We start from the raw sequence: 24,976 nt of genomic DNA on the forward strand, positions 1-24,976 counted from the left end.
ATGGGTGCTGTCTCTTGAAGACCCTCTCTGAAATGACTTCATAGCTAACACTTCTGAAAAAGTAAACATTTCTAAACCTTTCAAAGCATATGTGCTGAACAATTTTATCTAATGAGAATTTTTCTCCAAATGTTGCTCCTGGTAATGTTGATAAGTAGTACATTGTGGAATAGTATAATACTGTACTACTCAAAAGCAGCTTTCTAACTTTCTCCCCTTTTTCTTTTGTTTATAGGCAATCTTCAACATATAAATCCCCTTGGAACTAAAGCTAAAGCTACACTGTCCCTGGATCACTTAAAGGTACAGGAAGTTGGGTATTCTGAAAGTCCAGCAGCTCTTTATCACTGGCTGATATTTTGGGGTGGACACAAGTATATGGGAGTTCTGTTGCAGTTTCCTATCTTAAGATGCTGCTTTATGTCGGTTGTATCCAAAGCCATCAGTACTTGAGCTGAGCAGACATATGCACTTCTCCCTACTGCAGCACCCTCCTGCACCCTCAAAAAAAAAACTGCTGTGGGTGGTTAGAGACACTGCTTCTCAGTTTTCCCATATCCTGGCTACTGCTTCCCCCAACACCTGTGTCTTCTCTCCCTGTTCCATTACCATCAACAGCATCTTTGAATCTCTTGCTTCAACAATATGCCATATATAAGGATGACACACTTTAAACCTGAAAGGAAACATCCAGGGCATGGATTAGTCTTCCCTAGATATTGGGAATTGCTTGTGAAGGGTGGCTTAGAATATACACAGGCCTGTTCATTTGTCTGGAGTATTAACTGCATTCTGCAGCACATTTCCGATACTTGATTCTGGTATAAAGCAAAAGAATAACATTTACAAGCAGGAGAATTTTAAATTCTATTCAGACTACTGAAATCTGTAATCATATCTTTGTTAATGTTTTATTCCTTCATTGAAACAGTCCAAATAGTGAGGCAGTATTCCTGCAAATGGGGGCATGTGTTTTCAAGAGTATATGCCCTAGGTGTGTTGCTCTCAACAGATTGTTAGGGGGCTGTGCATGTTAAAGCTGATGCCTGCATTCAGCAGAGAGCCAGTTTTTGTCTTTTGTGTATATCCAGGTGACTCAGTGCTCTTAATGTAGTGGTGAGTCATTCTAAACAGATATCTAGAGGGCAGGCCTCAATTGCATGTCAAGATAATGGGATGTGTCCAAGGTTTTCTGAAAGGGGCAATCTGTAAGAGTGGTATGTGCATGCTCGGCCATTTTATAGAAAAGGCCTTCAACTAAGCAGTTCAGCTAGCGCAGTTGGTTTAGGAAAAACAGGTTTACTCAGTGACACATGTGCCTGCCTTCAGCTTTTTAATCTGTAATGCAAGATGTCCTTGCTACACGTTTATGAACATGCTCTGTCTTAAAATGGCAACTTGAAATTTTCATTATTGAACCTAATATGGAGAGAACTTTAGGCAAGAGCAAAACAGCGCGCGCACACACACACACACACACACACCAAATGCTCACTACTCCTTGGCCAAAGGCCTGGCTGGTGTGTGTGTGCTCTTTGTGAAACCTGTAGCCTCTTGGGTCCCTTTCTTGGAAATGTAGGAACATACCAGGTCAGGCCATAAGCAAAACTAGGCACCACATCATTCACACAGTTACCAGTTATGCAGATGGATTTTTAAAAGGAAGTTTCAGGTGCAAGGTCTGATCCAGACCCTGAAGTTGAAGGCCGGTGGCTTTGACCCTTTGTTCCCTGCTGCTGTCCCAGTAAGTGTCAGCACAGAGTTGGGGGTAGAAGTCTATTATATTCATAGCTGGGGGTGGAAGCTTTCCTCCAATGCAAATAGCAGGGCCTAATCCATATTGGGACCCACAGCATAGGGCAAAAGGCCAAAGCCCCCGTTCCAGGTTTGAATCAGGCTCCTGTATCTGAAATTTGTAGAGCTGATGATTGTGCTAGTTTGGCCCTTTTTGAACTGGCAGGGCTTCTCCCTGTCTCTGTCAGAGATGTCCCTTCATTTGCTACCTAAACTTTTTAGCAGGAGATGCCTGGCACTTTCTGCATGCAAATCCTGTGCTATACCACTGAGCACTTAGTGCATTAAGGGTAGTGTGAGGTACAACATGGCCCAGCTGCTGCTGGGCTGTAAACTCCTGGCTACTAATGAGCTATGGCCCCTTTCCTTAAGCATGCCCAACACTGTTTCTGATGGTCATTCATAGCTTTAAAAATGGCTGTTTTGGGACTTGTGCCTTTTGAAGCTGAGCCAAGCTATTGTAATTTACAGGAAGCATTAATGCTGAGTTGGAAATCAATAAAATCCTTAAAATAGTGAGTGTCATGTTAAACATAAACTTAGTAAAACAAAGCTGTAAACCATTTTCCCCTTTGGATAAAAAAACACCTAGCAGCATAACTTAATTTACAAGCATAGTATTGGTTTCTTTGGCAATTAAATTTGTGAACTTGTCAGAATATTGGAAGACTTTGGTCTGGTGCTTCACATGAGTACTTGCTGCACATCTCAGGCTAGCATGTTGAGCCCAGCCTGCTATTTTGTATGTGCAGGTATTAGAAAATGTTTGTGCGCTGGAGAGCATTCAGTTTCCTACCTGCAGTCCAGCATCAGGTTCATCAAGTGAGACTTTGGATTGTGTATTTCAGCTCTTAGATGCCAACTCATTGTGTTGAAAATCCATTTGCTTCCACTGGCCCATAAACCCTTGTCTGTCTTTTCAGAAGTACCTGTCTTTCCTAAAATCCTTAAGAGGCAGTTTGCAGATCACTTTTGTCTTTGACTCATCCTTTCTAAATTTGGAAGCCTATTCATGGCATCAATTCTGAAGGCCCACAGAATGCTTAGACAAATTGCTACTATTAGCATCCAGTGATTGCTCATTTTTAAAGCCAGGACCTTTGCTGGTTCAAGATAAATTTTTAAACGTCTACAAGTTTTATTGGGAGACAGAAATTGGACTATGGTAACTTGACATTAGTGCCTTGTGTTTGCTTTCATCACTGTGACGATATAAGTACTCAGTTCACCAAGCACTACTGCTCTGCATGCAGTCCTTAATTCATTCTTCTTGGCTAATACAAATGAAGTGTGTTGGATTGTGCCCAGCATTGTTTCTGGTCTAGAAAGGTTGCCTGCTAAACCTACCATTTGCAGAAAGCCTGAACTTTCATTTTTCCAGTACTAACTCCTGAGCAGTTGACCACATGCATGCTCAGTTTGGCATTCATTTGGCAGCACAGGTTTATTGTATGCAGGGTTTGAAATTAGCAGGGCGCCAGGTGCATTTTGCACCTAAAGTTTTTGCATTTACAAGCACCTCAAAAAGTCTTGGTGCCATTTTTTGCGTCTGGCTAACACTTGAGGATTACTGAAATATATGTGCTTTGAAGCTTCGAAGTATATGTCAAGGATAGACAATATGTTAAGGAGTTTAACAATAAAGAGTGGAGTGTTTTGAGAGCTGAAGTATGGTACAAACATTTTTACTGTAAACACCAAATTAAATATGTATTAACAATTTCTGTTAAAATGTAATATTAACCATGTTTCTCATATGTGAATTGCATATTAGTTCATGCTTACCAAAATAATAAATAAATATTTATTTATTGTTGCTGAGCCCCCCCCCCCAATGACACTTAAACATTCTGTTTTGGTGCCCACAACCCAGCTTTTCTATCCCAGTTTCTAACACTGATTGTATCCAAATGGAAGGCTTGTGTAGACTGTATGTACTCAGAAGGCCAAAGATACTTGTAGAATACATGACACAGTGTAATATGTGTTGTTCATCAGAGGTTGTATTTGCCTAATTTCAAGACCTGCTAAGGAACAGATAATTGTTATTACCCGGTATGTCCTGATATGTAAAACCACAGAATTCAAAGAGGGTGTACTTTCTTTTTCCCATGACTGTAAGGTATTGGTGGCATCTCAATTGAATATTTTATGTGGAAAGGTTGGGAAGCAATTGATTCTCTCCTTTTTCTTTTCTTTTTAAGGTAAAAATTCAAGCACTTGCACAGAAATAGCCTGCATTCAAAGCCAAGTTTACCTGCAGCAATTAGCTTTGGATGGAAGTCAATATGTCTCAAGTTCAAATCCAGAATCCCTCTGCTGCTCTTTCTAGCAGCCAAATACTAAACAAGAACCAATCACTTGCACAGCCTTTGAGTATTCCTTCTCCCACTAGTTCTTTGCCCTCTGAAAATGCAGGTAGACCTATTCAAAATTCTGCTTTACCCTCTGCATCTGTTACATCTACCAGTGTAGCTGCAGGTAAGCCTGAAAATTTATTTGGTATATTTCGTTGATCGTGTCAAATGCCTTAAAAGAAAATGCCAGGTCCTAATATCCATGCTGTTCATATGCTGCTTGCTTAATGAAGTTGTTTTGGAAATAATGAAAATTATAAGGAGAAATGTTTGATGGAACAAACAGAGATAAGATTAAAACAAATGGCTAAAATGGCTTTATAAATATTTTATATCATCAAATTCACTGCTCCATCGTTCTGGTTCTGTACAGTGTTTTCTGATCATGCGTTTAGCCATGAAGACATGCTTAACAAGGATCGTTCCAAAGAGCTTCCTTTCTAATACAGAGTGGTTTATGCTAGTAGCTTAACTGTAGTTAAGTAATTTACTAGTAATTTGCTTCATTGACTACATGTGTGCATTTGCCATTTGCTCTCTTCAGTCTGGCAAACTAAGGTTTCAGGTATCCCTCCAAACAAAAATTGCAAACTGATTTAGAATATCTTTGGAATGTACACACCCATCGTGTGTTTATCATCATGGGTGGTGGCATAATTCTTAAATAGTGTGGCATTCCATAAGCACTGACCATTAAAAATGTATGGCATTTTGATTGCACTGTTCTGGTCATCTATAGCCTCTGGCCACTAGATAAGCCTAGCTTTGTACTTCCAGAACCCCTTGAGAATTTGGGGAAGCAGGAGTTAACGGCAATGCTCCACTCAAGGCTTATCCAGAGGCTACAGATTACCAGTTTTCTGTGCAATTAAAGTGTGCCTCATGTGATTCCACTTTCAGAATATTGAATCCTGGAAGGCACGGAGTTTTCATGGGTTGGGCTCCCTTGTTTGTACAAACTAAGCTTCTGTAAAGCTTATTGGGCTTTGTGTTCTTGTTTTCTTCCAAATTGGGATGACTGGCAAAATGGAAACCTGGGACGAAGCACTCAAATGGGACACTCCTTTTAAAAGATATGACAGAGTAGAAGCAGAGACAATTAAGTATTAAAAATGAGAAATTAAGAATATAAATACCTGTGAAGCAGCTTCATTCTTAGGGAGAGAGAAGCTGTCAGATTAGGACCAAATATGTCCTGGCAGTGGAGGAACTTTCTGAACAGTGTATGCTGTGTAGGTTAAACAAGAGGCCTATGGCTTTCAAACATCAACTTGAAGATGCAGGCACCTAGCTAGTTTTATTGCAAAGCAAATTAGTTTGATCTTTCCTTATATTGCAACTGCAACGTTCACTCACTGTCTGATCCTTAGAGTTAGTCTTACAATCAACTTTTATCTGGCATTCTGGACAACTAAATTAACATTCTCTGAAACCAATTTACTTTGGGCATCTTCTGTAGAAAGCCGCTTAATTTTATAAGCCTAAGCTTCTGTGCGGTGTTTTCCCAGCTTTGAGTGCTAAAGTCCTTAAGTGCTTCTGTGAATGTAGAATAATACTGAGAGATCAGATTGATTTCTCCATGCTGAAGTAGCTATTGGTCTTTTCTTTTCAGTTCCTTCTAACATGGCAAACCCCAAAGAGAAAACCCCAATGTGTCTTGTGAATGAGTTAGCCCGTTTTAACAAGATTCAGCCTGAGTATAAGCTTTTGAGTGAGCAGGGTCCAGCTCATTCGAAGGTAAACATTGCCTGTCTGACTTCCATATTTATATTAAAACGATGACTTGAATGTGTTTGTGTGTGTGTATGTGTGTGAAGTAAAACAAAACGTGAGAGGTCTGTTAGCCTGACACAGCTTCCAGTGCACAGCTTGATTTTATTTTTAAGCTGGTGCTACTAATATAACTCAGTGGGCGTTATTTATTTATTATCTTCCACACACATCTCAGGGCACTGTACAAAATGTAATAAAAACAGTTAAATGCACAGAAAATAACAGCAGATAAAAGAAAAACAATATCAAGTATTCAACCAGCTTGGAAGGGTGGGAAGTAGTGTAGGTTTGGCCCTTTGCTGAAATCCAGCTGGCTTAAGCAGGTAGTTGTACCTTCACCCCAGTATCCAAACCCAGCTGTAAAAGAAAACAGAGGGGGGAGGAAATAGTAAAGGAGAAGTCCAATAAAGCACACTGTTTGGAAACGGCAGCATGCAATTCAAAGTACTTATTTTATCATTTATAGCCTTGCATGGCCTCAGGCCCTGCATTCCCACAAGAGCTTTCAAGGTTTCCAGATTTCTTTGCTTTAGGAAGCAACTTACTGGGCAGCATTCGATAATGTGGTAGGGAGGAAGGGCCTTGGAGGTCTCAGTGTGCACATGGTAGCTCCCGGGATGCAGCCTTCTGGATCCCTTTGGTTCTGTGCATTACCTTCCACAAAGTCCTTGGCCACAGTAGAAAAAACATTTTAAATACATTGGATACTTTTACAACAATTCATGTGACTTTTCTTTCCTATGGTTTAATAGTGTTTCATGAAGTATTTGCTTTAGAGCAGGCATGTCCAACCAGTAGATTGTCTTCGGTAGATCATTGGTAGATCACTGGCTCCCCCAAAGAAGCTCAGCAACTTTGGATCCCCTAAAAAAAGCTCAGTTAAGGCCTGCACTCCCCCAGAAATGGGGCTTTCCTCCTCCCCAAAAAAGCTCAGCAACTTTGACCTGAACCCCCCAAAAGGGGGTAGATCACTGCCAGCTTTTTTAACTCTGTGTAATTTCAGTCTTTTGGGAGTTGGCCACCCATGCTTTAGAGTGATCAGTGTTGTATCTGTGCCTTTTGACCTGTGTGTGTTCAGACTATTAAAATATCACACGCATGCAAGATCAGGCGGTGAGTTGTTGCAGTAAAAGCATCTTTCTCATTCTTAGGTGTTTACAGTGCAGCTGACTCTTGGGGACCAGCACTGGGAAGCTGAAGGAACTAGTATTAAGAAAGCTCAACATGCAGCTGCTGCCAAAGCTTTGGAAGGGACGAGATTTCCTAAACCTACAGCTCGCCCATCACGTAATGAAGGAAAGAACCCAGGTACATACAGCTAACATGGGTTGTACAGTGATGTGAGCCATCACTTGATGTTGCAGTGGTACAGTGTACATACTGTACACCTAAGCTGCCCCTGAATTTGCCCGTTATATAATTGCATCCTATGGCGATCATGTTTAAGTATTTGTAACAAATATTTATATGCTGCTTAGTATAATAAAAAAATTCAAGGCCGTTTACATGGAAACAATAAAAATACAATATTCAATAAAATTTCCTTAAAAGCCAAAAAAACAACCCTATATATCACATGACAACAGCCAACCATCAATTCCTGGTTATATAACAGCCAGAAACTTCCCACTACCTGAACACAGGTGTGCTAAAGTAGCATACAATTGTGTCGGCTGATACCCATTGTGCAATCAGCTTTTAGCCCTCTGAATCCAAAGTTCTGTGGTTAAAAATTTCGGATTCCAGAATGCTTCCACTACTTAGACTTTGAAGGCTTTGCTTGGCATTATTTTATTAATTAATATATTTGTATCCCACCTTACATCAGTTGATCTTGGAGTGGGGTACCTATTCCATAAAACAAGATAAAATGTCAATCATCAATCAAACCACCTCCTAGGCAGATCCCACTCCAGACTATATTTGGCATGACCCAAACACCAGTGTAAGCAGGCTTAACCTGCTGCCAAAAAGAATCCACCACTGGTGTCTGCTGAGTATCCAAGTTAGACTAAGTCATGCTTTTATCAGTAAGTCATGGTGCCTTTTGCCACCTTTGCATCTTGCCCCTGGAATTTTCTCTAAAGCTGAATGGTGTATGCATTGTTAGCCTCGACAAGGGAGCAGGAATATGATAAAGTGATGGTGCAAAGTTACTACTTAACCTCACAGTTCTTTTCGGGGTTTCACTGGAGCACAAAACCTTGATAGTTCTGTTTATTTTCCATATTCTCATTCAGTTTTTCAGACATTTATTGTCTCCCCAAGAGGCTCATTAAAAAAAAGAAGAGACATGCCCTGCCATTAGACTTACAGACTAGAAAGGCAAGGTTTACAGGGGCAGGGAGGTAAAAGGCAAAAGAGGAAGATTGGTTCAAGCCCTGCACAAAGTGGTGAGCTACAAGCATTTATATCCAGTCCGGCCAGGTTGGTTTTCCTTTGCTGGTGCTCTTGCTTGGACATCAATTGGTTGGAGTAGTGTCGTCTTTCCTCTTGCTTTTGCATTCTCAGGACAGCAGGCAGCTGGGAAGCCAAGTGTTCTTTCTGCAAATAAGGTGGGGGAATAGAGCTTCCAGCAATTCTTCTTGTTTCGGTTGCTCTCCACTTGCCATGATGTTGTTTGTGAGGCAGTGGTCCGGTCTTTTAGTAATCCTTGATTCCCAACGGCAGAGACTAGAGTGTGCTGCCCTCCAGCTCTGCAGCCCCAGGAGAACTCTTTAAGTATCAGTCATTTTACTATTTATAAAAAGGAGCAAACCAAAAAACCCAGTGCTGTCTCAGGGAGAAATTTAGTAATGTTACCCAAAGCCAGTATCATGAGTAGCTTGAGTCTGAATTGACCCAAAGACATATAATTGTAACTTAAACATAAAAATAAAGTATTGAAGGAAAACAGGATTTACTTTGCACTGTGAAAGTGATATGGACAAGGAATTGGCTAGCTTCTTAACTTTATGGCTGCAAGGATTGTTATCAATTAGAATTGGAAATATTTGTAAGGAGCATTGATGGACGCTTAGTACAAAAATAAGTGGCAATTTGCAGTGTCTGAGAAGGTGACTGAAAACAATTCATTTCAGCAAGGGACAAATTAAAAAAAACTAATAAACTCATTTTCCATTGTGTGGTATGGCTTTCTTGTGCACATGAACTGAGAGAACGGCTCCAAACTGGTCCTGGCATGTGCAAGTATATATAATTCAAAGCCAGTCTGGACGTTCACTTCTGAATATTAGCTCTGTTCTTCCTCTACTGTGCTTCGCCTAGCAGACCCTGTAGAAAAACCAGAAGAGTAATAATGGAGCCATGGGGCCACATGGAACTAAATAATTGTGCTAGCTCAAGGTGTGCCCTGTGTCATCCCCAAATCTGCTCCAGAAGGGGGCTGGAGGAAAGCCAAGAAAGGATTTAGGAGGGTAGCAGAGGGAGAGGGATCTGTTGCAAAAGGGACCATCCTTGCATTGATTGAACATATCACTATGTAGAAAACTACCCATATTTCATATGCTATTTTCATTTCTGTTGCCTACATTGGTTTTCTTTATTCCTCTTATGTAAAAAAACAAAAACAAAAAACATTCCACTATATAATACTAAATATTTCCAAAACTGAGAAAAGATAAGAAATGTATACAAATGCATACTTTCTGCTCTGTCTGAAGTTATTTACCCAGGAACAGCCCCTAATGTTTGCAGAAAATACTATTGTTTATTTACACCATGCTTGCAGTAAGTCAAACAGGGATAAATGGAAACAGGAAGCTTTCCCCATGTCTACCAGACTTCCACTGAAAGCACTCTAGGCAACAGGTTAGTCTCATAAGAAAAAGGGATGGCTAAATGCATATTTGACATGGCCAGTCCAGGTCAGCCACAGTGAGGCAGTTTTAAGGCTTGTTCCAGTTGTAAAGGTAAAGGGAACCCTGACCATTAGGTCCAGTCGTGACCGACTCTGGGGTTGTGCGCTTATCTCGCTCTATAGGCCGAGGGAGCCGGCATTTGTCTGCAGACAGCTTCCGGTTCAAGTGGCCAGCACTTGTGGTGAACCAGAGCAGCGCACGGAAACACCGTTTACCTTCCCGCCGGAGCGGTACCTATTTATCTACTTGCACTTTGATGTGCTTTCAAACTGCTAGGTTGGCAGGAGCTGGGACGGAGGAACGGGAGCTCACCCCGTTGCGGGGATTTGAACCGCCGACCTTCTGATCAGCAAGTCCTAGGCTCTGTGGTTTCTGTTCCGGTTGTAGTGTGTGCAAATAAGGTTTCCTAATCTTACACTAATGCAGGTAGGAGGCAGTTCTCTCCCCTGGCTACATGATGGACCATTAACACACCTGGCTATGATTGTAACAAATTCGCCAGCAAAGAAATCAAGCAAGCAGCTGACTAGGGAGAGACTTAGAGTTTAGAGAAAAAAGTTGGTTTGCCTGAAGACGCTAACACAACTTAAAAGACACAGGGAGTGCAGAAGATGGCATGGTGCTCTCTTTTACCAGGTGATGATAATCCTAGAAATTGGGGATTAAATGGTAGGTTGCAGGACTTGGTTGCCCATAGAGTAATATCTCTATAAGTTGGTTGTAGTTAGCTTTCCTTCAAAGGAAATGACATCATTTTGATGCATGGAATGAGCTTGGAAATAGGTAGTTTGTGCCACCAAGATCTTGGATGTGCTGTGGAATTATTATTTTACGTTTTCCCTTTTGAGAACAGATCCCCATGCCATGTCACAAACTGCTTCCAAAACTCCTTGGTGTCAAGGGAAGATTGCTAGGGATGGGTGGGTAAGGGGATGCTGCTGTTTTTGACAGTTGACAGCTTATGTAGACTTACTGAAATGTGTGGGTCTTCAGTAAATCTCCCAGCTCCTTGCCTTTCTCTAATGCCCCTGGCTCTGCTGCCATCTGTCCTCAACTATGGTTACACTTGCCCCGCCATACCAGGCTTTTTAGTCTTCCTTCTCAGCTTTGTTTTAAGCCGTTTTGGGGGAGGGTTTAGATAAGAATATACAGCTTTAAGATACAAGGCAGCAACATCTCCTGTCTTCCCTTAATTTGGTTCACAGTAACACATTTTCTACTGATAGACAAGCTGTATTAACACTTCATTGGATAAATGCCTTATTCAAGTGTGCTTTATTACATTTTGTTGCTTTTTATATGGAAAATATGAGCTTTAAAAACTCATATTGCCTGACAGTTGTGTAAGTCTCTGGGGAAATAGTGATATTTAATCAAGACAAAGAAATCTAGAGAGCTCTTTGTGGTTTTTGAGGTCTTTCAGAATCTTGGATGGAGTCCAGAGATCCATGCATGTGCTTTGTATGCCTCCATGCACTTGTAAAGGATTTGTGGGTTTTTTGTCCCCTTCCAGCTGCAGCCCCTTGCACTGCACCAGATGCTGCTATGGAGCTTTCTCTGACCTTCATAGTGACTTCTGAAGCACACAGACTATGGCTTGGGGTGGTTGTTGGGAGCATGGATGCTGGAATGCTCCAGCTCACTTGAAGCCCAGGTGTAGATTTTGGATTTCTGCCATTGATTTTAATTCTCCAGAATTGAGAATTTGCAAACAGTGCCGCGGTACTATGCAAATAAGAGGCGGCTGGCAGTCAGATAAAAGACCAATGTGGGCAGCATGTGAGCTCTCAGTGAGGGGAAAAGGTGTTTATATTAAACCAAGCATGTGTAATGCAAGCCTTTGTAGTAATGATAACCTTCAGTTTGAAGAACAGCATGTCTTCTGTATTCTATGCATATAGTGCTAGGCTTTCCAGTCAAATGCCAGTATTTAAATATCAGTTTGCAAATACAAATCAAGTTATATGCTGCAGCAAAAATCTATTCACATGGCATTTGCATTAACACTTGGTTTCTGTAAAATAAGCATGCCTCCCCTGAACAAATTTAAATGACAAATTGCTTTCTGTCCTTATTTAATACACATGACCTTCTCTTCCTACCACCCATCCTTTTGATGCTTCTCAAGTTTACTCCTAGCTATCGAGGGAATGAATGTCTGAGGCGCAGTGTGGAATTCTCTCTGACCTCCACCTTTAACACTTGCTTTATCTTCTTCTCTTTAGATAGTGTAACCCCCACAGTGGAGCTGAATGCGCTTTGTATGAAGCTGGGAAAGAAACCAATGTACAAGCCTATAGATCCTTACACAGAGATGAGGTCCACTTACAACTACAGTATGAGAGGTGGTGCTTATCCCCCACGGTATGTCATGCCATTATTCACTCTCCTGTAATGAAGTCCTCCGATCACACTCTTTCAAATTCACAGTTTTGGTGCTTCTGAAGAATACTGCACTTGTCTTCCTAGTATAGTGATTCTCAGACTTATTTCTCTGGGCCACACTTTCAGAATAAAGATTTGCTCATGCCATGCTGCACCTTTTTTTTTTTTTTTTTGATAAGAAATACATTGAAAAACAAAAAGGAACAATTCCTACCAGTGCTTGACTTAGAACAGCAGAACACAAGTGCTTTATAGTATGATCACGTGACATCCAGAAAGCATTAAACAAGGCAGCTACATAAGAACATGAATCATTCCCAAAATATAATTATAAATGAACCACTTACATATGTACCTTAAGTACGTTTATGATCTTGCTTTTGCTGAGTAATCTCATTTATATTAGGTCTAATTTGAGAGAACCAAACTCTCATCTCTTCATCAACACAAAGAATCCTTTCTCTTTTCTAATCTTTTGTTTTATGGCAGGCTTAATCATTTTGTCAGCTATTGTATGTGGTTTATTATTATTAATTAAATTTGTATACCACCCTTCGTCCGTAGATTTCAGGGTGATTTTGTCTGTTGAGCAGTCAATTCAGCCATTTGGTAAGATATAATTTGCATCTTATCTGAGACTTCTACTCCTTTTTCAAAACAAGATCATTGACATTTCTGCTGTTCCAAAAGCCTTTCAAAATATTGAAAATTCTTGTTTGCCAGATTTCCATGTTTGACAACAGATGTCTTCATCTTGTCTTTGCCCATATTGGAATGGGAAAAGCTTCCCACCACAGCAAACACGTGGCTGAGGGACGTTTTCCTCTCCATTCCATGTGAAATCAAGACTCAAAATAGCTATCCGCATATTGTCGACAAGCTTTCTTGTTTGGATGTTTGCTTGGGCCTGCTACCGGTGTCAAATTAAATGGGTCTTCTCTAGCACTCTGTTCGAACGGTGATTTTGGATCACAACTAGGATTGTCCTCAATATCACTTGATGCTTTTGCTCTCATTTTTAAAATATATCTATCCATGTCCTGCAAATTAAAATAAATAAATTGATACTCTACTATACTACAGTAAAATGTTAAAATATTTATTTGATGATTGTCATGGAACCTTCCTGCCACATTTGTCATCCTCTCCTGCCACGCAAGTGTGGCATGCCACACCCTTTGAGAAGCAGTGTCCTAGGACAAGCAGGTTTTATGCATGAGCTGCACAGACAGTTAAAAGGCAACCATTCAAAACATCTGGTTCTACAGTACAGTCATACCTCGGGTTACAGATGTTTCAGGTTGCGGGTTTTTTTGTTTTTTGTTTTTGTTACGGACCGCCAAAACCCAGAAGTACCGGAACGGGTTACTTGCGGGTTACGGCGGTCGTGCATGCGCAGAAGCACCAAATTACACTTTGCGCATATGCAGAAGCACCAAATCGCAACCCGCGCATTCACATCACAGACGCGCCGCTGCGGGTTGCGAACATGCATCCCGCACAGATCACGTTCTCAACCCGAGTGTCCACTGTAGTGGCTAGCTATTGCTGCACTGCAAAACCCCAAATCTCGATCACCAAAATAATACCACGGCCTTCCCAAGCTAGCTATAGTGAAGAAGAAAAAATGGATGATTCAGCTGTCCGAAGATCCATGGTATCTGGAATAGGGGGCACACCAGGGAAACGGCTGAGAGCCAAGATCCCTTAGAGGAGCAGAATTTTGGGAGAAGGAGGGGGTTGCACCCCTCAGCCTTTCTAAGTACTACATTTGGTGTAGCGGATGGGAGTATGCCTGCTGCACACTATTGGAGAATGAGAAGGTTGGCACTTTGCCCCCAAGCCAATTAAGCCACACTTCTACAGCCTCCTGGCAACAGCCTCAGTCTCCCTGGTGAGGCTTCATAAACGCTTTTAGAACTCTTTATTTAAAGCACCCCATTCTCTTTGTTTCTAGATGCAAAGGGAAAACTGGTTTCATGCCGTCTTACCCTTTATTTATAAAACTCTACAAAATGTCAAGGTGGTATACAGCAACGTATGCAGATACAACAAAATATAAAATACTATTGAAAAATAATAATTAAAATCACTGGCTCGACTTAAGAAAATGTAAACAACCGAATAGGCCTGCTGGAATAAAAAGGTCTTCCAAGGACACCTGAAGACTAGCAGCAAAGGTGTATTCCACAGAATGGGACTGGCGACACTAAATCCTTGAATTCTGGTTGTAACCGGTCAGACTGCTGAATAACTAACACCACTCCTGGATTATCTCTGTGATCAAGCTGAGATATAAGGGCTCAGGTTGTCCTTAAGCTATTATGGACCCAAGCTGTTGAAAGGAGCCTTTTTCTTCTTTTTTGCTCCCAAATCTTTTTCTTTGCAGTGTGACAGACATCCCTGCAACCTCCTCCTCCTCCAAAAAGCAACATCATTCCAAAATTTGAAAACAAAAGCTAGGAAGTGAAAATCGAAGGATGATAGTCTGCATTTTGGGGGGGAGGATGGGGTCACACTACACTAAACAGCCAGTCTCCTTTTTCTTGTAGGTTCAGTTGGCCTGAATAAAGTGGGCAGAATTTACGGGCCTGAGCTTGTAACTTTTTAAAAACAAATGTTCTATTGAATGCAGCCGAATATATTAATAGCTTAACTTGCTGGTTGAGTTCAGAAATGTTTAATCTGTGTCGGTAGCTTTGTGCTTCTGGCTTTAATGTTAATGCTTCTAGTCATGCAGTGTCTGCACTGTAAGTGCTGCAGTCAAACTTTTGAGGGCCAACAGTTGATGCATTGTGTTCAGTGCTGGTTCTCCACTTAACGCTTTATTTGAGCCCTGTCTGCTGGCAAGGATGACTTTGTACACCCCCCTCCAGGCCTGAAATGTCAAGTCTTTCTCTTTTAAGGTACTTCTATCCATTTCCTGTGGGACCCTGGCTCTACCAAGTGGAGCTCTCCATCGGGGGACAGCAGTTTCACGGGAAAGGAAGAACAAGACAGGCTGCTAAACATGACGCGGCTGCTAAAGCACTGAAAATCCTGCAAAATGAGCCCTTGCCTGAAAAACCGGAGGTAGTATGTCTAAAACATAGTAGAAGTTAACTGTTTTGAAATTAGCTTTTTGGTTTGCCCCAAATGCTGTTGCTTTAATGTGTGAAGGCTTGCACTCATGTATTTTTTCTGTCGCTTATGATAAGCCTGTCTGGGGCACTTGGTGGTTCCCCTGTTTAGCCATAGTGAACTGTGGTACCTCTCTGCTTGACAGCCCTGTCGCTAATGAAGAGTAAATGCATCAGTTACTCAAGTGCTGGCAAGCTAAAGAGGGAAGATATTTGCAGACTTTTTGCCTCCTCCAAGGCTGCTATTCTTTCCTTCTCTGTTCCTTGCATTGCCTCAAGGCAGACCCAACCAACCAGCTGCTGCTCACTGGTTTTAAGCATTTCAGCCTAAAGAACGTGTCACAGATACAGCAGGTCTCAAAAAATGGTGCCTCGGTCATTGCGTGGCTTAACTATATTGCATTGTGAAAATTACAGCTTCAAAGTCAAGGCTTTGGGGCTATATAAATGGATATACCCAGAATTTGGGGCGGAGGGCGGGAAATGAGCTCGTTATTTGGATTTGGTAGTAAGTTTAAAAAACGAATTTGGGCCCCAGGTTATATTTAGTTCATTATATTTAGTTCAGTTTAGAATAACAGAGAGTACACAATGGCGTAACTCGAAGTAGATCTGTAGCCAAGTCTGTGCTGAAATTGATTTCAGATAAATTGATTTCAGATTTTGGAGCAACCACTGTCAAGTCTTTGAGACACTGTAGAAATTGTGAATGGGAGACCAGTTTTCCCGCAGAGTATATTTAAGTAGTACTGGAACAGCAACTGGAATTCTATAAATAGGTTCCACGCAGTGTTGGCTGCAGAACGTTATTGTTAAAGCTGTCACTACTTTGAAAATACAGCATAATTCTTTTCCGTAATCATCAGCATCAGAACTGCATTGAAACTCCATATTCTGCCCAACCCATAACTTGGGTTACATGAAGAATAATATAGCCAGCTTGCAGCAGAAGCAGAACTGAATTACTGGCATCGTCTCATTTCGCAGATGCATTTGGGTGAACATTAAACTGCTTAATTTGGCATTGCCTTAGAAGTTGCCTGAAGTATTAACCTTAATACAGTTTACCTTGTCCAGCATCAGTTCTTCAGTGGCTTGGATCAAGCAGCCTTCTGACACTGCTCTCTGAGGCCTTCTTAACTAGAGAGATCAAAATCTGGGACCTTCATACGTTCCATGTGTGCATAGACTTTTCTTAAATAGTGTGTTGAGTTTTTTCTTCCTCTACCCCTTACATTATTTCCTGTTTACAGCAAAATAACATTCTAAAGAACTGTTCTCTGCTTTAACTTCTCTTACATTCTCATTTGCTCCACTAGCTAGCTCCAATTAACTTAATTTTGCATGATAGTTATTTGGAAAGATTATTGTGCTGTGTGTACCAATGCATGGCTGTTTTGCCCGGCCTCTAGAAGGGCGTGTATTTGTTTTCAACCTCAATAGCCTCATCAGCATGCTTGCTAATTGTTATGAATTATCTGAAGCATGTGTTCAGAGTTTCGTATATGCATGGCTTTATATAGGCCTAAATGTGATCGCTGCTTTATGAATAGAGCTTGTTTGAAGAATCAGATCATAAACTGGCACCATAAAAATGGCTCAGTCAGAACATTTGATTTCCTTGATTTTACAGCCTGACATTCTGCCATTATCTCCTCTGTACTATAATTCCCTGGTTATTAAATAACTGAGCCACTAATTCTCCAAACTTGGGCATATTTGGCAATGTTGCTTCAGTCCATATATTTTTTAAATCCATGGTAGTAAAATAAGTAAAAAAGAGATTCAAGGTCTTAGCTTGCATTGGAGAGTCTTTTTATAGATAGAGAGAAGTCCCATAACTTAAATGCTTAGCTTTTAAGGTGAAGCTTTAGAGCTCTCCCCTCCCTGTGTTTGGCTTTCTAATACTGGAAGAGATGGGATGTGTTTTTGAGTAGGTGAAGAAAGACTCAACAAAACAAAACATCTTTGAGTGTAGAGGGGGGGATTTTAATGAGCCTCTTGGTTTACATTTTTTATTGCCTGCTTAGATATAGATTGTCTATTTTACTGATCACTTACTTTTATATTACTTGTTTTACCTGTTTTAAAAATATGTTGACTCAGTGGGTATTGTCTTACGGATATTTTAAATTATTTATGTAATCCACTTAGTTTTCTGGTTAAGTGGTATATAAATCTTGATGAACAAATAAAACGTTATTTTAGTTTTATTGATTTTCTTCGTCTTTAAGGATGTTTGTATTTCTGCCCTGGGACCATTTGGTAAAACGTCAGAAATAAATAATGAACCACTAGTTTTCCAAAGTAACTCTCTCAATCACATTTGCTAATTCTTAGCATTCGTGGACTGTACTGTGTCTCTCTGTGTGTATAAAATGTCTGCTGAAACTTCCGTAGCTAGAGTGTGTGCTGATTATGATTTGTGTGGCGTCTTGAGTGTGTCCTGCATAGCTTATTTTCCCTTCCCTTGGAGCACAATAATCTAAGTAGAAAAGGACATTCCACTGACTACTTAAATGCCAGAACTGTCATTCTGAAAGGCATGGCAGATATAGGAAGCAAATACTATGCAGAAAACTCCCTGAGAGATTAGTTGTTGCAATAGAAAATAGTATTTCTCCTCAAGCAAGGGAATGTCATATGACTCCAGTCTTCACTGGGTGACTACCACAATTCAGCTCCAAAGGACTGCATTAGGTGTTTGTAAAGAGTTGGGTGCACCCAGTGGATTTAATTGCTGCTTCTTCCCTTTTAGTTGCAGCTCCTGTGCTAGACAGCAGACCACTTTTGAAAACTGACCTTTATAAAAGGAGCTTTCCATGTGGCATTGGGTGGGGTAGGGAGTCTGCGGTTGGCAAACCCAGGCACAACACTCCCCTCAGGCACGCAGATATTCTCTGGGTTAATAATGGCCTGAAATTGGAAAAGCTGAAAACGGGTAAACAACACTGGGCTTGTATTTTGAAAATGTATTTTATAAAGCTCTGAACTTTATTGCCAGTTTTTACAGGTTGCCTGCAAGTAATTTCATGTAGACACCAAAATTAACCTCTCCCGTGCTTCATGTGCATCTTTCGGAACTGCTGGCTGTTTCCCCGTAGATTTTTCAGACAAGGGAATAACTCTGGAAAATCTCCTTGGCATGTCAGGCACTCGTGATGCAAACTGTTCTTGAGCCTTCAGTTTAATCTGCTCCTATGGGTTGAGTGGAGAAAATCATGTTTAATATTATGATACTAACCTTAGATACTGTGTGGCAGATTTGTTAGTGAGTCAGTGCAAAAGAAGCTTCTTCAATATCATTGTTCTTCTTTTAGATTAATGGCAGAGAACCAGATGATGAAAATCTCAATAAATCTGAAATAAGCCAAGTGTTTGAGATTGCACTTAAAAGGAACTTGCCTGTGAATTTTGAGGTAGGTTTAGTTAATTGCTCTAAAAGTGGTTTTACTTTAGAATACTGAAGGTAGCACTACTTGGCAGGTGGGGGGAGATAATTTGGGGCGGAATACAGCTGGGCTTTAAAATCGCGTGTTAAAATATATCCTGATTCTCTTTCCATGGGTCCAGTAGTTTTGTTTCATAGCGGAAAGCCATTAAAAGGCGAATTATGAGAAGCTGTGTGCTGGCAGCATTTAAATTCTTCCAATGTATTTGGAAGGAACGGCAGATGCCACTGATGTCATAAAATGTCGCAGATATATTTGCTTATGTGAGTGGGAGGGAGGGTGTCACTGATTTCCCCTTTGCTGCAGCCCCCACACTGTGTACCACCCAACTCCAAAAGTTCCTCCAGCCCTCAGAAGCAGATGTGCAGGTGCATGAGGGCTGCAGTGGAAAGGGACTTCATTGCAAGGGGAAGGAGCTCTTCCCATAAATGGAAGTCCACTCTTGGTAGTTGGATTCAGTGGGTAAGGCTATTGAAAGGATTAGAAGAATGGGCAAGTTGAATTATCCTGTTATGAGAGTATAAATATCTAATGTAATTTCTTTCTGTTTAAGAATGTACTGTCTTGCTGTTTATTGTGTGTAGAGTGCAAGAAAAAAGAAAATTTATTCAGTACCAAATATGTCCCTTTGTTGCTTTATTATGAATTGATATTTGGATATTTGCTTAACGTTAAGCATGGATGCATGCCAAGGTTTATAGCCTTTTAATTTTTTTAAGTAAAAACTGCCACAGACCTAAATATTTGTAGTTGGGGCAAAACGTAGTGCCCCCAAAAGACTAACTTGGTACATACTGAATAAAATAAGACTTGCAAAGACCGTCTTTAGCATGTAAAGTTTAGCTGGGTTTACATTTTTAACCTGCATGGGGTGGGGTAATGTACTGAGAGGCTTTTAAAATATAGCCACTTCCCGCTTTATTAGGAATGTTGTTTAAATTAGCCGTGTTCTTCCCTAACCCGCCCCCCCCCCAAATTGTAGTTTAGTATATGTGAGTAAAGTTTGCTACAACCATTTTACCCTACCATTTTTAATAAATGTTTATCACGCTTTCACTCAGTTTTTCCCTCTGAAACAGGTGACCCGGGAGAGCGGTCCCCCTCATATGAAGAGCTTCGTAACGAAGGTATCTGTGGGAGAATTCATGGGTGAGGGTGAAGGCAAGAGCAAGAAGATCTCAAAGAAGAACGCGGCCATAGCAGTCCTAGAGGAATTGAAGAAACTGCCCCCCCTTCCTACGGTTGAGAAAATGAAGCCACGAATCAAAAAGAAAACAAAATCAATAGTCAAGGTGAGAGAAGTATGCGCTTAGCCAAACCTCAGCTGTTGTAGAAAGAAATTCTTGATAAGTTTAAGGAAGCTGTCTTGCACTATAGCAGACACCTCTGTTTGTGCCTGTAGTCATCGGAACTCTTTGTTCACTGTTGTTATGCCAAACTAGTGGTGATTCTGTATCAGCAAGGAAGCACTTAACTTGCCTAAATGCCAGGACCTGTGCTGTGTGTTTGCTGCCATCTGTAATCCAAATGTTCTTGTGCAGCTCTGTTTTGGTGGAGGCTTGCATAGTAGGCATTCTTAGTGTATGAAGCACAGCATGCATGTTCAGCCTTCATGTAACAGCCTTGTGCAGAAATCAGGCGTGGCCTAATCTAACGAGCACAATTGGTGATGTAGTTTCTAGTATATCAGATCTCCTTTTTTAAAAGTTCCGCACCATAGGGAACATAGAGACAGTTCATTTGCAAGTAAGTGGATATCCCCCATCACCTGTGTTTCTAGACAACATGGACTGAAACCTCCAGAGACGCAAAAATTGTTTCAGTATGATTTATTTCTGAAACAATTGTGATCGTAACCTTATTACTGATGAACGCTGGAGGTTGTGATGCTGTAGATACCTTTCCCTGAGTCAGTTTGAGCTTCCTGTGTCTATGTACCATGTTTGCAGTTGATACTGGTTTTGTTTTGTTGTCTTCTTAAAGTGATTCAGAATAATTCTTTGCAACTGTGTCTGTAACTCTGCAACATGTACCAATACTTCCTGAAAACCCAATAGCAAAGTTAACAGTTAAAAAAACACCAGCCCAACACCACCCTATCTCCTGGAGTGTTTTCATGAGAATGTGATGTATTGGAACTGCTCTTGCCAACTGTTGGCTGATTCTTGCTTTTTCTATCTAAGTTGCAGACAAGTCCCGAATACGGCCAAGGTATGAATCCCATTAGCAGACTGGCTCAAATACAGCAAGCGAAGAAAGAGAAGGAGCCAGAGTACATGCTCATCACAGAACGTGGACTTCCGAGGCGCAGGGAGTTCGTGATGCAGGTTTGTGTTGAGCTCAGCACTTTATCCAGGACAGGGCAGCCATGTAATTAATTGATTTATTTGAATTTATAAGCTGCTTTGGGCCACGACGGCCCCTCCAAGCAAGATTGCAATAAAACCACAATAGAATATCATAAAAACCTCAAACAGTTCATATGAAAAATGCACGGCATCAGTTTATCTTGTATTAAATAATTGATCAAAGTTTCTCAGCCTGGCAGAGCAATATTTAAGGTGCTGCAAAGACATTTTTTACAATCGAGTGAGCCGGCTGAATTTCCTTGGGAAACAGAACGTAGGTGGTACCACCAAATGAAACTCCTATTTTTTGGTTAGAGGGTAATCTTAATGCATATTGCTTTGGGTGCTACTGCCATCTATCTGGTAGATCTTAACACAGAAAGGGAGTGGGATGGGCATATATGTGGGAGCAGATGCACTTTTAAATATCACAGACCGAGTACTTCAAAGGTTTAAAATCAGCATAGATAGTGAATTGAATCCAGAAGCACACCTGGTAAACAGTGATGTTCATAGAAAATGGATGTCCTATTATCTCTGTGGGGAGAAGCACACAAGATGTGGGACCAGATGACAGTTTCTGAACTATTCAAGGGAAGCCCCATGTAAAGTGCACTGCAGAAGCCAAGAGGCTATCACAAATGAGAGCCTTGCATTAGACAACGAACCTATGCTATGCAGAACGTAGTCCCGTGCTAATTTCAACATAGTGTATTTCTATGGTGCTCACATAATTTCCTCCTTGCATCTGTTGCTGACCGAAAGCTACTGTGGCTTCTAGAAGCCACTGCAGCAGAGCTTGCTCACTCTTTCTCTTTCCCCCAGGCAGCCCCTGTGATACAGCTGTCTAGTGCAGGCATGGCCAAACTTGGCCCTCCAGCTGTTTTGGGACTACAACTCCCATCATCCTAGCTAAAAGTTCAGTGGTCAGGGATGATGGGAATTGTAGTCCCAAAACAGTTGGAGGACCAAATTTGGCCATGCCTGGTCTAGTGGTGGCAGTAGGAGGAAGGGAAGAGTTCTCCATGGCCAACTAGCAGCTAGCTAGCTCTGGTTTTTGCTGTCTTTATGTCATGGGGAACTTTTTTATTTGTGTGACAGCAGTACGTGATGATTTGAATTCTATTTTCTCTTGCTGGGAGTACATTGTCTTTGTGTCCCAAACTCTTATGGAGGTGAAGATAAGCAGGAAATAGCTGACAACTTCTTCCCATGGCTGTCATAGGTTCATTCGATACTCCATCCCTATCATGTTACCATACATTATTGTATTCCATATTCCTCCTTAGCCCACACTTGCCACCCCTTCTCCTTCTGCTGACATAGTCCTCTGTTCTCTCCCTGGTTTGGATTTTCATATTCTTCAAGGTTCATAATGAGATCAGTGTGCTGTAATTTTAAAGTAGAATTCTGGGAAGCCTTGTCTTCGTCTGCTAGTCCATTCTCATAGAATCCTTTGGAAGCTCTATGCCTTGTAAATGCAGAAACTGCTTAGATGAGCAGCATGTTGCAATAGTATTTGGGAGCTGTTACAGGGGCTGAAGAACATTGAGATCATTGTAAAGCACAACATTTATTGCCACATGCATGCTAATAGATTTCTAATCATGTTATCTTGATACTATACTCTGGACACTTCCAGAATCCAAACTTATTTGGGGCGTTAAAACAAACATAAAAGCCAGAGGGAAAGTCTTGGAGCACGAATTGCCTGCTCTGTGTGTCAGTGGCATGGAGGCACCATAACTTGGCTATCCTCCAAGGCCATATTTGGACAGATACGTTACTAATGATCATTGGCGTTTAGTTTCCCCTTCCTACATAAAGAGATACTTGTTCTAATAATCCATTTCTCCATACTTCTAGGTGAAAGTTGGCATGCACACAGCCGAAGGAATGGGAACTAACAAGAAGGTAGCAAAGCGTAATGCAGCTGAAAACATGCTGGAGCTCTTAGGATTCAAAGTCCCTCAACCACAACCCCCAAAGCCAGCACTAAAGACAGAAGAAAAGGTAAGACATCTTAAATGATGGGCTGTTCAAGTGGGGACTTGTGTACTGAAGATTATCTAGACTGTAAAATTCACAGGTGTAGGGTTGTTGTCCTGGGGCCATCAGGGTGGTTGTAAACTGGGTCATTTAGACCAGGCATGTCCAATGGGTAGATCACTGCCATTTTTAAAAATACTGGGAGTAGATCGCAGTCTCTTGGGAGTTGGACGTGTCTGATTTAGGCAACTTCAGATTCTTGACTCAGTTGTAGGCATGATCTTGCTTACCTTATAAAATCCAATTTTTTCTGTGTCAATAATACGTGGGTTGTGCTGAATCCCAAATATAGTCCTTTATTAAGGTCCTGCATTTCTTGCAATTCTATAGCGTGCACTGTTGCCAAAACGAGTCTAAACCAGTGTTTCCCAAACTTGGGTCTCCAGCTGTTTTTGGACTACAACTCCCATCACCCCTAGCTAGCAGGGCCAGTGGCCAATGATGATGGGAATTGTAGTCCAAAAACAGCTGGAGACCCAAGTTTGGGAAACGCTGGTCTAAAAGCTTAAGGTCGATGTGTAATAAGCATCATAAGGAGAGAGAAACCATGAGCAGTGCATTTTCGTTTGCCGCACCATGTGGTTTTTATTACCGTATTAAGATGCTTTGAACAGTCGTTGTACAGATGGACTAGTGCATATCCGCTATGGATATGGACACATGTCAGCAGAGCCCTTGGAGTGAAACAAGATGCTTGCCCCAACATTGCTGATGACCTAGTGTTCCATCAGGTGGCAATGAGGGCAAGTCTCATCTCTTAGGTTCAGAGGGATGGCCCTGGTTTGTTGATTTTTGCTATTGGGGTGGTGTAAGAACAAAGTGGTATAGCCTTTGTTTAGAAAGGTTGTTAGAAACGCTCGACTCTTCAGCGCAGTGGCATAACAACTCCAAATAACTCTCTTTTGTGCTAGACGCCAGTAAAGAAGCCAGGTGATGGAAGAAAAGTAACGTTTTTTGAGCCTGGCTCTGAAGAAACATCTGCTAGTAAGTGACCTTCATTTCATTCTTATTTTATTTTATTTTATTGGTATGATGGCTGTACCAGAGCAGATTGACATTCCGTGATTTCAGCCATCAAGAATTGAAGGTCAGTTAGGGCATACTATTTGGTTGGTAGTTACTAGGCATTAAATAGGTATAATGGGTCACCCAGGTAGACCAGGGGACACTAGGGCTTGGCGATATCTGGTTTTCAACAGTGTGATGTTTCAGCAGCTAAACATCACAATATACCAATATATCACGATGTCTGAAATAAGTATGGAGCTATTTAGAGTCATTGGCTGGCTTCAGTTTTTCCTGCATCATGATTTTTGCCAGTACCCGCTCTTGTGATTCGCTGCCCCCTCCCTGCATGAGGCAGGGGGAGAACTGAAATGGCAGAGTTAACAGGGCTGCAGGAATCGAGAGAAGCTTTGGGTGGCTTTATAGCTTTCCCCACCTTGTGATTTTTGCATAGCATGCACACACATCTGTGAAAATAAGTTTGCTGGCCCAATAATATAAAGTAAATAATGGTTTGACCATTTGCTTATTTCCCAAGGTATATTTCCAGAGCACTGCATGCGCAGAGGGTGATGCAAGATTTATTTATTTTTTTAACCCACTCTGATAAAACTAAAATACTGATTTATTTATTTTTCTATTTGGAAAATACTTTCAAAGTTTCAGCTCATATCAGGCATTGCTTGGGACATTAGCCTTACTTTTTGCAAAGTGCTTTGACAAAAGCAATGTGAAATCATTATCAGAATAAAACACATTAGATCCAGAAGGAATGTTACCATCTTGCTGAAGGCCAGGATAGGGTTTGCATTTCAGAAGCGATCTTGGATTTTC

At 41.1% G+C, this 24,976-nt stretch overlaps 1 protein-coding gene across 9 annotated transcripts in view; it reads left to right on the plus strand.

Annotated features, from left to right (window-relative positions):
- STAU1 (staufen double-stranded RNA binding protein 1) overlaps positions 1-24,976 on the plus strand; it is a 40,145-nt gene that overhangs the window by 10,199 nt on the left and 4,970 nt on the right. For 3 of the 9 annotated variants that reach the window (XR_014549174.1, XM_083618631.1, XM_083618632.1), the window contains 11 exons: positions 236-303; positions 3,999-4,275; positions 5,764-5,888; positions 7,076-7,232; positions 12,010-12,148; positions 15,076-15,241; positions 18,609-18,707; positions 19,802-20,032; positions 20,924-21,067; positions 22,955-23,101; positions 24,049-24,121. Coding sequence is in view for 8 of the 9 variants with exons in the window: in XM_083618631.1 (XP_083474757.1) it covers positions 4,071-4,275; positions 5,764-5,888; positions 7,076-7,232; positions 12,010-12,148; positions 15,076-15,241; positions 18,609-18,707; positions 19,802-20,032; positions 20,924-21,067; positions 22,955-23,101; positions 24,049-24,121 (1,486 nt within the window). In the remaining variant the exon portion in view is untranslated. The remainder of the gene's footprint in view (positions 1-235; positions 304-3,998; positions 4,276-5,763; positions 5,889-7,075; positions 7,233-12,009; positions 12,149-15,075; positions 15,242-18,608; positions 18,708-19,801; positions 20,033-20,923; positions 21,068-22,954; positions 23,102-24,048; positions 24,122-24,976) is intronic. The other 6 variants (XM_083618634.1, XM_083618635.1, XM_083618629.1 and 3 more) reach the window with 3 other exon arrangements.

This window comes from Podarcis filfolensis (assembly GCF_964270895.1).
Source record: "Podarcis filfolensis genome assembly, chromosome: 6".
NCBI classification, from domain to species: Eukaryota; Metazoa; Chordata; class Lepidosauria; order Squamata; family Lacertidae; genus Podarcis; species Podarcis filfolensis.